At 48.0% G+C, this 13,762-nt stretch overlaps 1 protein-coding gene across 7 annotated transcripts in view; it reads left to right on the top strand.

Moving 5' to 3' along the window:
• Positions 1-13,762, top strand: part of TCF20 (transcription factor 20) — a 131,953-nt gene continuing 118,191 nt past the window's right edge. For 2 of the 7 annotated variants that reach the window (XM_075051523.1, XM_075051530.1), the window contains exons 1-2: positions 4-304; positions 13,009-13,119. In XM_075051523.1, the coding sequence (XP_074907624.1) occupies positions 13,052-13,119 (68 nt within the window). In that variant the 5' untranslated portion in view covers positions 4-304; positions 13,009-13,051. Of the gene's footprint in view, positions 305-13,006; positions 13,120-13,762 lie in introns of those variants that run through there. The other 5 variants (XR_012653610.1, XM_075051524.1, XM_075051531.1 and 2 more) reach the window with 5 other exon arrangements.

The following is a 13,762-nucleotide window of genomic DNA, read 5'->3' on the forward strand; positions in this document are numbered from 1 at the left end:
CCGGCCCTGCCGAGGGAGCCCGCCCCGCCGGCGGCTCCTCCTCCGCCGCCGCTCTGCCAGCAGCCAGTCGGGCCTGAGACCCGCGCCCGGCTGCGGGGCCTACCCTGAGCGCCGGCGGAGGGCGGGCAGGGGAGACGGGACGAAAAAACAGCAAGAAAGAACCCCGGAGACCGAGCCCGCCGCGTCACATGAGCTGACAGGATCCGTACCCGCTCCCCTCGGCGCAACAAAGAATCGGGAGCCCCTCTGCCCGCCGCGGGACGGGACGGCGCTGCCATGGGACCCTGAGGGCCGGCCCCCACAGGTGAGCGGCGGCCGTTACGGCGGTTGCCCGCCCGCCTCACCTTGCGCGCGAGGGCGCCCCCCCCACCTCGCGGCACGGGCGGGGGGCAGATGAGGCTGGGGGCGGGGCGGGGGTCTCACCCTGACGGGGACGACCCGCCTCGGCGGTGCGCGGCGGCGTGGGGGAGTGGGGGCGCTTCCCCCCCCCCCCCCCCCCGTTTGTTCTGAGGTGAGTTTTTAAATCTCTTGGGGTTTGTGTGTTGTCGTGCCCCCCCCCCCCCCCCCCCCCCGGCGTGTGCGGCGTTTACTGGCGGTTTTATTTGTTTTTAAGCGGGCCGTAACCCGAGGTCTCCCCGCGCCCCCCGGGGACCCGCCGCTCTCCCCGCCTGTGAAGGACAGGCGCGTCCGCGCCGGTACGCGGGGAGTCCGGCCGCCGGGCCTCCTGGTGGCGGGGGCAGCGGGACAGTCTCTCTGGGGCTGCCGAGAGCGGGGGGAGGCGCTGATGCTTCCCGCAGGCTGCCGCTCATCCCCTCGCGTGGGTATCTCTCCGGCTGTTCGTGTGCAGCCGTCGTTCATCTCCAGTTCCTTCATATTATTTTCTTTTTATGGCGAACACGCAGTTAACGCCTGCGGTTTGTGCATTGTTTTCCCCCCTCCTTCCCCTCCCTTCGCCCATCTTGCCCCCCCGCCCCCGCCACTTATGGACCAACACGTCGTGACCTTTCTGGCTGTTAAGAATAATATTAAGGTGATCTTTATTTTTGCTAAGGCACCATCCCGCTTACGAGGTGCTTTTCCCAAGCCAGATTACTGCTGGCAGTGGTAGGCAGCCCCTTGCCCACCTGGGACTTGCCCACCAGGACCATGACTGGAAGTGTTGACAGCGTGGGGGTGCACACATGTGCCACATGCTCCTCGAGCGAGCAGCCTCGCAGCTACCGAGGTTTACAGCTGGAAACTCCTGGTGAGAGCCCAGGCAGCGGCATGGCGAGACCAGCTGCCAGTTGAAAAATATCCTAGCGAGGCTGGCATCTGAAGCCTCTTCTTGTTTGGGAAGTGCTCTCCCTCATCTTTGCTGCGTGCAGGTGCTGAGAGTGTGGTGCTGGGAGGGTTGCTGGGGGTGTAGAGGTCAGGAGAAGTTTGTGGGTAGGAGAAGGTGGTCCTGGGGAGGTGAGCTGGGGGTGCAGGAGGGGCTTGCAGGGAGCTGGGGTGGCATGGGGAAAGGTAGGGAAGAGCAGGCAAGGGGAGAGCACGAGCAATGGGAACAGGGGGCTGTGGACAGCCTGGGCAGGGGGCTCGGCCCTGCGAGTGCTCTCCCCTCTTTATGTGTACGGCGTGGTGCAATGCTGCTGAAGGGAACAGTTCTATGTGTAAGTGGTTGTTTTTTTTTTTTTTTTTTTTTTTTTTTAATTTTATTTTTGGCCTGCAACCCCCTCTGCTGTGATCTGAAAATAATCTGCTCCTAGGCACGGCTAGCATCTTCCTTCATAAGCTAGGCGGCTGCCTGGCTTGAGTCTTAACGCAGGCGCCCGTTAACCCTGGCTCTGTCCAACTGGGAGTGTCCCTGGGAAGGAGTCTTCCCCTGCGCGGTTATCTTGGCTTGTGGGGACAGAGAAGAAACCACAGTTCCCTTTCAGAGGGAGTTGCTAGGCTGGCCTTGATAATTGTGTTAAATCTCTTCTCTAAGTCAAAACTAAACATAAGTAAAGCTACGAGGTGAGGAGAAACAAGCCACCTGCTGCCCGCTGGTGCCTGTGAGGGCAGAAACAGCCCCGGTGAAACCATTTGTGTTCAGGTGGCAGGGCAGGTCTGTGGTTCAAGCAGTAGGAAACCAATTGCATGCCAGGGAAGGCAGTGGGGAGAGGGGAAGCCAAGGGCGTGTAGCACCTTCCAGTGCAGCTAATGTGTCCCGAGACGTTGCACAGCTCCTCTCGCTGCAGGCTTTGGAAAGAAAGGGGGTGCATGAGCAAGGAGTTTGGGCAGATACTGCTGTCAGCCTCAGCTGTTCAAAGACTATGAGTTAGTCCAGTCGTGCTGCCCCCACCTCAGTGTTTTTAAGGAGTGGTGTTGGGGTCCTTGTTGGCATCCTTCAGGGTGAACCAGATTTGCAAGTTTATGCATATCTTTGTGCAGACGTGGACCTGGAGTTTATTTTTAATGAAACCCACAAATCTTCTGTAGTGTGACTTCAGTTAAAGCAGCAAATGCTCCAAACCCAGGCAAAACTGTGAAAGCAGGCAATACTGATTTTAATTGCTCGTTTTTCCCCAACTTCTTATTTTCACAAGATTCGTGTCCTGACTCCCCTCCCTTTGCAGGTGTTTCTTCATCATGGTGGGGAACAGAAAGGAAGTTGTGAATAGCCAGCTCAACTTTGGCTGATTAGGGCTGAGAATGCGACTGGTTTTTAATGTAACCAGCTCTGTCACAAGAACCTGGACTGGGACCCTGACAGTTTGTTTTGTGTGGGTCATTAGCTGTCATGGAAGACTAATGACTATGGTTGACAACTTGTGTCCTCACAAAATAGGAGAAAAGGTTAGCTTTTCCCCTAGAGTGGATGGGAGGTTTGGAGTGAAAGTTAGTTCATCTGTCCCTTCCCTTAAAAAAATGTACAGCACATTTTTGAAACTGAGTCATCAGGTAAAAGTTATTTCAAGTATTTTTAGGCTATTATGAATTCGATGCACTTTGGCCACATGCTCACTGGAGAGAGTCTTGCTCAGATTTGCCCTGGCTGGGCTTGAAAAGGTGATGAGAGGGTTTCCTTGCTGCGGCCCTTTTAGATCTGGGCAGAGCAGAAGTGTCTTAAAAGGGTCGTGACAACTGCTGTACAATACCCTCTCTGCAGAGATTGTATAGGAGCGACATAAACTATCCAGCCCCATCTTTCTGGGCAGCCTTTGCTGACAGGGGTAAGCAGGTGAGGTTGGAAGCAGGAAGGAATGGAATATTTTGATGCCCTGTGCTCTGGACAAACTGGGAAGGGGGCATGCAAGGCTCTCCTCCATCAGCCGAGTTTGTGCCCAAGACTGTGTTGCCTCCTGCTGGCAGACCAGTGTTACCTTTTGACTCTCTCTGAGCTGTGCTTCTGGAGAGAAGTAGCACAGGATCGGATACGTGGTGTGCGGAGGGCAAATTCCCTCCAAAGTCACTTTGTCATGGAAGTCATAACAGGGATGCACAGATTCAGGAATGATTATTAGTGTCTGATGACCTGACCAGGATTGTGAAATGATGCTGAGTAAGAGATAAAAGGTTTTATATCCCATAAACTTGGTTCTCGCTTCAGGGTAAACCGCAAGGCTTTCCACATTTGAAAATATGCGAGTTTGATGGCTCTCTGGTAACTGCAAATAGCTGCAAACGTTAATCACTTGAAACAAGTCCTTAAAAATAAGAACAGACACAGATGCAGGCTATAGACAGGAAACTGAAAGAAGAGCTAATTGCTATTTTTTTGGTGTATTTTTTAAATCACATTTAAGCCTGCATATATGATTCTGCGAGTGACCCAGCAGCTCAAGCAGTTTATTCATTTATTTAAAACAGCTTTGTAGTTCACCTTGAAAACCACTTCCTGCCATATGGTTATATTATTTCCCTGTGCCACGTTTTTTGCTAATTATCAAGACCATTTGCTTTAAAATAGGTGTTTTTAATTTCACAGCCTTGTCTGCCTCTCCTGCTTGATCCTGCCCTGGAGTCAAGAGGCTGTGTCTGTTCATTCTCCATGGCAACAGGCTGTGATTTACTTGTTTCAATTTAATTAAAAAGCAGCTATCAAATTCTAGGCATCTTATATGTTCCTTATATTAGAAAAATATCAGTGTATCAGTCTCCACAACAGATCTACCAACCTCAAAAATAAAATTCTCTGCCTGAGCCACTGGTTTCTTTCCCAGTCCATCCCTTTTGGAAGAGTTTAGGAGAGGGGGGAGTGCTGTGGCTTGTCCTCAGGTTGGAGCAGATGGGGGCCTCTGGACTGGGGTCGTGGTAGGAGTCGAGTTCTGGACTCCTGTAGTGCTGCTAGTAACATCGGGCTGCCAGTTTAAACTGCAGGACTACCTGTTCAAGCCCACTAGGTCGCCTCTCTCCTCCTGCTGTTGTGCAGTTGTTGGGAGGTTTTGGGGCTTAATGGGTTAGCATGAACACCCCAGACCTTGCCTGGAAAGGAGAGCGTGGGTTGCGTGCTCTGTGCATGGACTCCAGCTTGCTCAGGCAGGTGCTTTCTGCAGCAGCTACATCTGCTGAGCCATTTTTGGGGCTAGTGCGAGGTTGTGATGCCATTGCAGGCTTGGGTGAAAAGGGCACAAATACCAGTGGGCACAAACATCTGTACTTGCTGCAGTGAAAATGCAGAAAATGGCAGTTCTGCTAGAAATGCTAACTATGTTTATCAGCTCTCCTCATGTGAGAGATTTTACAAGTCCAAATCCTTTGTGTTGTGTTTGGTTTTTTGGTCCATCTTGAAGCCTGTCTGTTTTTTGATGCGTGCATGATACGGCTTTTGGTTTTAAGCTGGTCACAGTGTAGAAACCCACAACGCCCTGTTGGTTTAAGCATGCCTGGTATTTCTACGCAGGCTAGAAATGAAGGCCTTAATCCTACATTAGTTTTCCAAGTGCTGTGGTTGTACAAATACTAGTTTGTGTTAGTCAGGGATAAGGAAATGTACGGGCAATGACAGGCAGTTGTTGGCTAAAGAGGGGATGGTGTTGGGAAAGGATGGAGGAGTGTGGTGAATTTACTAACCTACAGGTGTTAGGTTTAGTAGTAAATGGACAGAGTGGAACCAGTGTAATTAAGGACTGCCAAAATTAACGCTCCTTTTTGTCTTTAACACCAGCACCCCAATTCTTAATAGGATTATTTTCCCTTGAAGGGACTTTTCAGATGACTCAGCCTTTGGAGTACCTGTGTGCTGGTGGTGTTTTCTTCCGAGGAGAAGCTAGGCCTGCTGAGTTGTATAACTAGACTCAGGTGCCACTTCTGAGCTCTGCTAATGTGTGAAAGAAGAAAAGTTGGCCGTGCATTTTTATTAAGTCTTAAGGAGTGGTTATCATCAGAAGAGTGCCTGCACAAAATGGCACTTTTTTTTTTTTTCCTTTAGTGTTGCTACTCCTGGTGCTTTATTCAAAGTCACTGCTGGCGATTTTAACAGATGTAGGTTCTTGCTCCTCCTAGCCCTGCCAAAGCCTGCAAGGCTATGGCAGAAAATGTTGTACTCTCTCCTGGCTTGCTTATCTTCATCGATTAAAGTTATGTACAGAGTTTCTAGCTGCAGATTCCTGGTGATCATGCACCAACTGGGAAGACCCTCTTTGAGTCCCTGAGGTTAGCAGTTAAGCATGTGTTTACTAGTAAAGTGAGCATGTTTGGTCTATGGGCTGCTGAGCGGTAAATCTGAAATCTCATGATGTTGTTCCTAATAAAAACAGAATAAAACCAAGCAGAACCTCAAAGCAAGCTTTTGTTTGCTACTGTATTTAAGCAGATAAATTCAAGGAATTTATATCCAACTGGTAACATCCTTAATTCTTTATTACTAGTTTTACTAGAGTACAGGCATGATCTGTATTCTTTAAGAGTTCATCTGTTCCTCTTGCTTATCCAGCTTTGAAGTAGACCTCGCTGATATTAATTTCTGTATAGCCTGTAACCTCATCTATAAAATGAAGGGAATACTTCATACAGGCAGCTGTGAAGTTACATTTATTGTCTGTAAATTGCTTTTAGTAATTGAGCAGAGGAGGTGGAGAGGAATAAAGACAGTGGAGTAATATGGGCTTGTTTTTTTTTTTTTTTAATCAAAAAGAACTGCATTATTTTTGTTCATCTGATGATGTAGAAGCTGATGGGGAAAGAAAAATACTTTATCAAGAGCATCCTGAAACTAATTGTTAAGTTTGTAATGAAAACAGAGATTTCTGAGCATAGTGATGAAGGCAGCCATCTTGTTTGATAGTAACAGAGTCCAGTTTAGAAATAGGCACAATTATTATTGGAAATCCTGCAGTACCTCTCATATTTCTGTCTGGTTTTGGTCTGCTCAATTTTAATGTTGTTCTTTATGTACATGGTTGCCTTCATCATCCAGTTCAGAAATGCTATTGGTAGGTAGATCCTAATAATAGGTAAAACTCCCTGTTTTAAGATTATTAGCAAACACCTCTATTGCAGGCTTTTCAGCTAGGCCCCTTGTTTTGTGCTGACCAGTATACTTGTTGGGTGAAACTGCAGTTTAACGTGGGTAAGGATGGATTTTCTTGCTGTGGCTGAACCAATCTAACCACTTGCTCCTTCTGAGAGGGGTGGTCATGCCTTACTCGTGTCTCTGTGGCTGTATTCCTTGCCTTGTGCCCACTCTGGTGCTAAATGGATCCAGCTTGTTCAGCTTTCAGAAAGCTGACTTCCCCCAAAATATAAAAAAATCAATAGTTTTCTCCTGGGACAGAGCGCTGAACCTGCTCACCAGGTTCAGGCTAGCATCAGAGTTGCCCCGCAGGAGGGGCGAGATTTGTTTTGCCAGCAGTGAAAGGTAGGGAATGAAAGAAAGGTGGAAATGGGGCCCCCCTTTTTTGGCAGCAGTGAACTATTAGCCTGGTTCAGCTGTAATGTGAAACCTCACCCTCAGCCTTCATTTTCAGGTCCCTCCCTTCCCCTCTGCTCCTCTCATTCCTTCTCCTGGATATACTTGTGTGCCTCCAGATGCTGACTCCATTCCCAAGCAGTATTTTCAAAACGGGAAAAAGAGGGAGAAGGTTGCGTTTCACTGCCACTGCAGTAAGAGTTGTACCGTAGTTCCTGAGAGCCCATTGCTAACAGCCCATTGCTATGAGCCTAAGAATTATTATTATTATTATTATTATTATTATATATTATTTTTAAAGGGCTAAAAAAAAAAAAGTAGCCATAACCCTCCCCTATGAGAGGGCTAAAGGAGACTGTCTGAGGCAATAGCTGTATGCTGGGTTTGTGAAAGAGCTTCCCCAAACATGGTGATGGTGGCCTTTTGGACTGAGGCCTCGGACTTGGTGGGACCAGGTGATCCCTGCAGCCTCAGATAAATGGCAAGAGCAGGGAAACGTCCAGAGAATTTTCTGCACATGGTGAGCCAGGCCTGAAGCTGACTACCACAGCACTAGGAGGAAGTCTCTCCATCTCTGAACTGTGACTTGCAGTTGTTCCAGGTACTCCTGCCTAACTAATTTTCAGGCACCAGCAGAAATTGGGAAGGCTTTGTGGGACACTGCTGTGATATTGCAGAATAGTGCCGTCTTGCTCCAGAGATCTGATGAAGCCAGGCATGTGCTGAAGCTCATTCTCTGTGGGAACTGGTAAAGACGAACTTTGCTTCTGCTGACCAGAGTCAAGAGCGTTTCTGCCTCAGCTTTGCCGTTGATGGATCGGTGCATCTGCATTAGCCCTTGCTGACTGCGGGAAGGGGGGGATGTGTCACCTAATGAGATGCATGCCCAATTGTCTACTTAGCAGGGGCATGGTGCAGGTCAGAGTGTGCATTTGGAAGACTAGATGGAGGCGTCTCTTGGCCTACAGTGATTGCTTTATGGTTAACGGAGCAGATACTGTGTCTGTCTGGTGAATTTTACACAGCATGAAGGTGAAAATGATGTCAGTGAAGAGTAGTGTGCCAGAGGCAGCAGGATGCAGTGAGCCTATGCATGTGTGGACCGACTAAGGGCTGTACCTGGCAGGAGGGGCAGGTTGCAATTGGTGTGCTGCACAAATTAGAAATGTTTGTGCAGCCATTTTCAAATAAGGAAAGTAGTAGGGAGGGATGAGGGAATTTGCTCCAACTTGAGAGTTGTTAGAGATTTGTTTCATGCTGTACTGCAGTTGGTTGGGTTTTTTTAAGTATTTAAGCCTAAATTCCTCTCATTGGTATATGAAGACATTATGGCAAGAGAAAGATTATTGTAGGATTGTGTTGCTTTGCATGGTAAGATTATACACTGGGTGGCTGTTACAGTGGATTTGTGTTCCATGGATGGAGTGAATAAAGGAAAGAACCGGTGTATTGATATTAAATAATGGTGCCACTGGATATGCTGAGCACAAAGTGTCTTTGTTTTCAAGGATATGTTTTTTTAAAAATCTGACACACTTATAAGCCAGCTGCAGTATTTTTTTTTTAAAGACACATTTGTAAGAGAGAGGGCAATAGTGAAAATGCTACAAGTAATCTCATTGAGAGGTATGTTTTTCTTCCATCCCTTTGCACATGTGTGCAGCCTCTGGGGAAGATCTTACTGAAGGAGCTGGATAATCGGGGTCTTCTCTGGAGCTGGCATTGTTCTGATTGATGTAGTGGGTATTAGCTGGGAGATGTGTACAGATGCAGGGGCTGTGTGGGGTTTCATCTCTGCAGTTTCCCCTTTTTTCACTCCTCGGTAGAGGTATGTATCCTAGCACTTTTGTCTTCCACCTACATCTCTTTCTCATCTCCTGTAAATACTTGCTGACTTTTTTTTTGTTGTTCTTCTGGCAAATCTTCAATTGTGCTTGTAACGGGTGACTCTCTTCCTGCGCTGCTTAACCTGGCTCATGATGATGGGTGTTCCTGTAAGCCAGCCTTTCCTGGATCTCTTCGCTGAATTTGCATGCAATCTGCCCAGTCTGGGGCCTTCTCTGCTGTTGTATTGGTTGCTCTAGCAAAGATCCAGGTATTATAGCTGACTCTAGCAATGCTCCAGCTGCCTCGTGGAGTGCAGAGGAATGCAGTGAAAGAAGCAGCCGTTCCTGGGCCCTGTTTGTCCTCAGGCTGGAAATGCCGAGGGCACATTAGAGTTCCCATGTAGGACTGCAATAATTAAATAGTGCTGGGAGAGAGGGGGGAGGAAAGCATGTGATGGTCACTTCAAATAGATTAACAAAGAGGGGCTATTACAGTGCCAGCAGAAGACATCCTTCTGTGGAGGTTCCTAGCCAGGAAATATTTTAAAAAGCTGTTCAGAGAGTGAGAGGCAAGCCTGATAGGTCTGTGCTATAATTAATTGCCCAGATACCACTGGAGGATCGGTTTGGAGAAGGGAACTCATACGTGAGCTGGGTGTGGTGTAGAGAGGGAAACGGGAATTTCCTGACTTCTGTTTGCAAAGCTCAAATGTAGAAAGAATTTTAGACATAATAGGTGGAAAGAAGGACTAAAATTAATAGGTAGTTCAATTTTTTTTTTTCTCCCCACTGTGTGCTCCTGGCTAGTGTTAGTTGAACATCAGTTGAAGCAGTACAGAGCATGCTTGGGAACTGGAGACATTAAGCAGAAAGAGAGAGTGAATCTGATTATCTCTGCTTTTCATGCATTAGGCAGAAAGATGGGCTGAAATGTGATTGCAAACAGATAATAGCAGCAGGCTCCTGAGGCACCACCACGACCCAGCATATGGGGTGATGGATCTAACCATGCCATAGAACTGTTTCTTGTAATAGAAGCCGCTTGTTTTTATGTTGCGGTTTCTGCTGTACTTTCTAATTATCCTATTCATCGCTGTCTGCCATTTTGAGCCTGGCCACATGGGATGGCTCAGCCCACTGGAATGTGTGCCCTGTTGAGCACTTCTGCCCTGAATAGTATCCGTAGCTCTGGTAGCGAAACGGTGGGAGGGAAGAGGTGCCAAGGCTCGAGAGTCCTAGCTGTTTTCCCCCTTATTTCCAAGAATAATGGAAGTTACAGCTGCTGCTTTTGCCATACTGGGAAAGATGAGTGCTGATGTTGTGTGTAAAGCTCTTAACTTTACTCTGAAAGTGCAAGTATTGGGGTTTGTTGGGAGAAGGTTCCTAGTGACCTGAAAAAAGGGGCATCTATCAGTACTACTTATAAATAATAAATAAAAGCTGGCTTTGCTACACCAGCTACTTTCTCAGCACAGTAGCAGAGATCCTGGAGCCATTTCCAGTCTGTGGCCTCTCCTCTACACAGAGCAAATGCAGGAGAGAAGACACGCTGGCAGAGGCTCAGCCATTGCAGGCTGGAATTGGCACTGCTGATAGAGCATCCAACATCCCTGTGTGCTGCTGGGGGAGTTTTCTGTGTTGATGAGGTGGCCCCTTCCCCAAAACAACCTGCTTGCCCTTCTCTCCACCCAAGGCTTTCATTGGTGGAAAGCTTAAAGAAACATTTCCAAAACTGGTGTGGATTGGGGGAATGCAAAGAGAGTGGGAAGAGTAGAGCTCTCCTTAAAATGTCTGAACAAAGCATAGTAGTAAGAAGCTCAGGTGTGCAAGCGCGCACGTGTGTATATGTGTTTTAAGGCCAGAAGGGGTGGGTCAGACTAGTGTTTCTGTGACCTTTTCTCAACTGTGTCTTGCCTTTCCTGCCTGCTGCCTCTTCTTGCTTGTCAGGGGACTTCCACTTCCTTCCCGCTGACCTGCAGGGCTGCAGGCAGCCTCTCTGCCCTTGTGGCAGCTCCCAGCTCTGGCTCTGAGCCCAAGCTGATAATCCTGACAGATTTTACTGGCTTGTGCTCTGCTCTGTGCCTTGCTGTAGGGGAGACAGTGAGTGAGGTTGTGGTGTGCATGACTTTCAGCATCATGCTGGCCCTGGGATTCCACCTGGTGGCATCCGTGTGAAACCCAAACCTCGTAATAAGCACCAGCTGAGCCTCTGGTAGAGCCTGGCTTTGCTCAGCGAGGCCTCTTGCTTCCCTACCTGCAGGTGGCTGGCTAGCACAGATGTCATCCAAACACACCTTCTAATTGTCTCTGGCTGTCCAGATGATTGCCAGTGGTATGGGGTTGGGGTGGAAGTAGGAGGTGTTGATAGCCAGGAAAGCAAAAATTCATCAGGTACCAGAGAGGGTAATGAAGATCTTCTCTCGCCGCTCTCTCCATGCATCAAAGCACACATAAAAAAACCAGAGCGTTCATCTTTGACCCCCATTAATGACTGGCTTGGTCTGTGTAAGAGTTTTATGAGTCTGCTGCTGCTCCCACAGAGTTTAATTATTTAGAGCATGAGGTGGAGGTTTGTGCTTTCACTGCTGATGGTCCAGGGTTCAGGCCCTCCTGATGGGCCGGGGGGGATTGGTTACAAAGGCAGTCTGGCTGGATATGCAACCGCTTGCTCTGAGGAGCCGAAGGGAGGCGTGAGCTGCAGCTGTGCAGTCCTTGTCAGGGCTGGGAACATATCCTCTTCTCATTGTGCGAGGTCCGCGTGACTGTGTCATTTTGAATTCAAGGTCTGTGTCCTTATCTTCAGGGTACTTCATGGTGCGGACCTGAGATACCTTAAATGACTACCTGAAACTGCCAGGTGGGCACGCTTGTGGCAGGCCCTTCTTGTTGCTGAGCCCCTCAGTCAATAGTAGAGGCTTTAGGGGCTGGTGTAAGACTCTGGCAGCAATATCTGGTTTATCAGCCCTAGGCTACAGGCTCTTCCTGTTCCCTGCGGTGGTATGCCTTCGCCTGCCTTCTTGCTGCTAACAGCCCCCTCCTGTTCCCCCAGCTCCTGCTCCACACTGTAGCAACCACCTTTCCTACTGTAAGATTCCACCTTCAGCCTGCTGCTTCCTTTCCTTTGCAGTACGTCAGCTTGTTCTTGCCTTCCCTACTTTTCCACATCCAGGTTTTCTCTGCTGTTAATACTCCCAAGACTTTGGAACACAGAACAGATGTAAGAAACAACCAGGTGACTGACTGATGTGCTTGGAGACCATTGCGCAGCTCGTGTTCCCAAACAGGCAGCTGGCCAGCTAGACCAGGAGTGTTTCCCTGCTGTCCTGCTGACCATTCAGCCAGGTTTACACTTCTAGTGGGAAGGTGCCTGGCTCCAGGTCGGTTGACGGGGATGTGGGCTGGTCTGACGCATCAGCTGGCCAGCTAGAAGGGTCACACTGTGATGCTCATGTTCTGGCAGCTGGTGGAACGGGTAAATTCCCCTTGGGATTGTGCTGCCTCTTACGTTGGTGGGTCCCGAGGGCTTGCGGTGCTTATCAGTGCTGAAATGAAACAGCGGCAACTGTTTGGTGCAAGACTAAGTGGAGGCTTGTTTCAGAGCAGAAGTGATTGATATTGGTGGATCTGGGTTTGTGTGACAGCAAAATAAATTTATGGGTGGACTGGGAAGCCTTGTTTAATGTGGAAGGTTCACACTACATTTCTCGTACCATGACCGTCAATAATGAAAATGCCTATCACAGCAGACACCAAGCTAGTGGGTTGCCTGGTGTGTTGCTGCTTCTGAAGTTGAGCTTGTTGTGCATGCTGGGGCTCACTTCTGTACTCTGCCTGCTGCCATTTCTTACACCCTGAGCTCAGGGACCACTTGAACCTTCACCTTCTCGCATCTGCTCTCCTGCCATCTCCTCGTATGTGCCTGATCTCCTGTTTTCTGCTGTAGCAAGGGCCTATGCAGGCTTTTGGTTGCATGCCAATGGGCTCTTCATGCTATCCCTATTTACCCTGGTTTATCTCTTCCCACTCCTTTTGCTATTCCTATTTAATTTCCTTTGGTATGGGACTAACATTCCAGGTTGTGTTGGGAGACTGCATTGGGCTGAGATGGCAGAAAGAGGGTGGAGGGGAGCAAGGGGCTGATACTGGTAGATGTGAGTTTCTGCCATCAATTCAGTCTTTAATCTGTTATTATGGACCTAGCTAAATCAGGTGGATTTGCTAGACAAATGCCAGATGCTCTGTGTCCTTCCTGCTTCCATATTCTACTCTGTTTTTCCATTTTTTCTTTTTTTTCCTGCAAATTAATAGGATTCTGCCCATTGATGATTAAAACATCGCCTGGAGTTTTGGAATGGATCAGATGCGTCAATCAAATGTTACCACATTGCACCCAAAGAGAGGAATGCCATCCAGCTGGGGGTAGGGTCTTTTTTTCTTTGCCCCAATCAGTGTCTAGAGTTATTGGAAACCTTTCTGGGTTTTTAAATGCAAGAATATTTAATAGAAAGTACTAGTTTTCAAAATTAATTACTTTATTGTGTGAAAAATTGACTGCTTGCTTTTTTTTTTTATTGGTATGGAGCAATGTGTGTCTTTATATTCATAATGTTATTAATAACCTTGAGGCTTTGAAGGACTGTGGTAAAGAAAACATTTCAGTAACTACTTCAAATATTTTGGGAGGGAAATTTTGTGTTTTGAATGAAAAGTAAATATATTCTGATTACTAAGAAAGATGAAAATAATTTAACTTTTTTCAGAAATGTCAAAGTTCAGGTCATTTGTACCAGTTCTAGAAATTAATGTAAAACAGACTAATACCTGTGCATAAACTGTTCCCCTTGCAACAGAGGAAAGGAAGCAAATAGATCAGTAAGAAGCCGCATCTCTTTGTGTGCTGCTTACGGGTATGTGGCTACTATGGCAGCAGGTGTAGCGTGAGACTTGGAATGAAATAAAAGGTCAGGGAGAATGTGAATCCGGAGCCTCGCATGGGCTTAAAGCACAGGTTGCAGCCGGAGTGGCAAAATGAAGTGGCTTTTTGGCTCCCTTCCACTTGCTA

The sequence above is a fragment of the Buteo buteo genome, chromosome 19 (genome assembly GCF_964188355.1).
Source record: "Buteo buteo chromosome 19, bButBut1.hap1.1, whole genome shotgun sequence".
Lineage (NCBI taxonomy): Eukaryota > Metazoa > Chordata > Aves > Accipitriformes > Accipitridae > Buteo > Buteo buteo.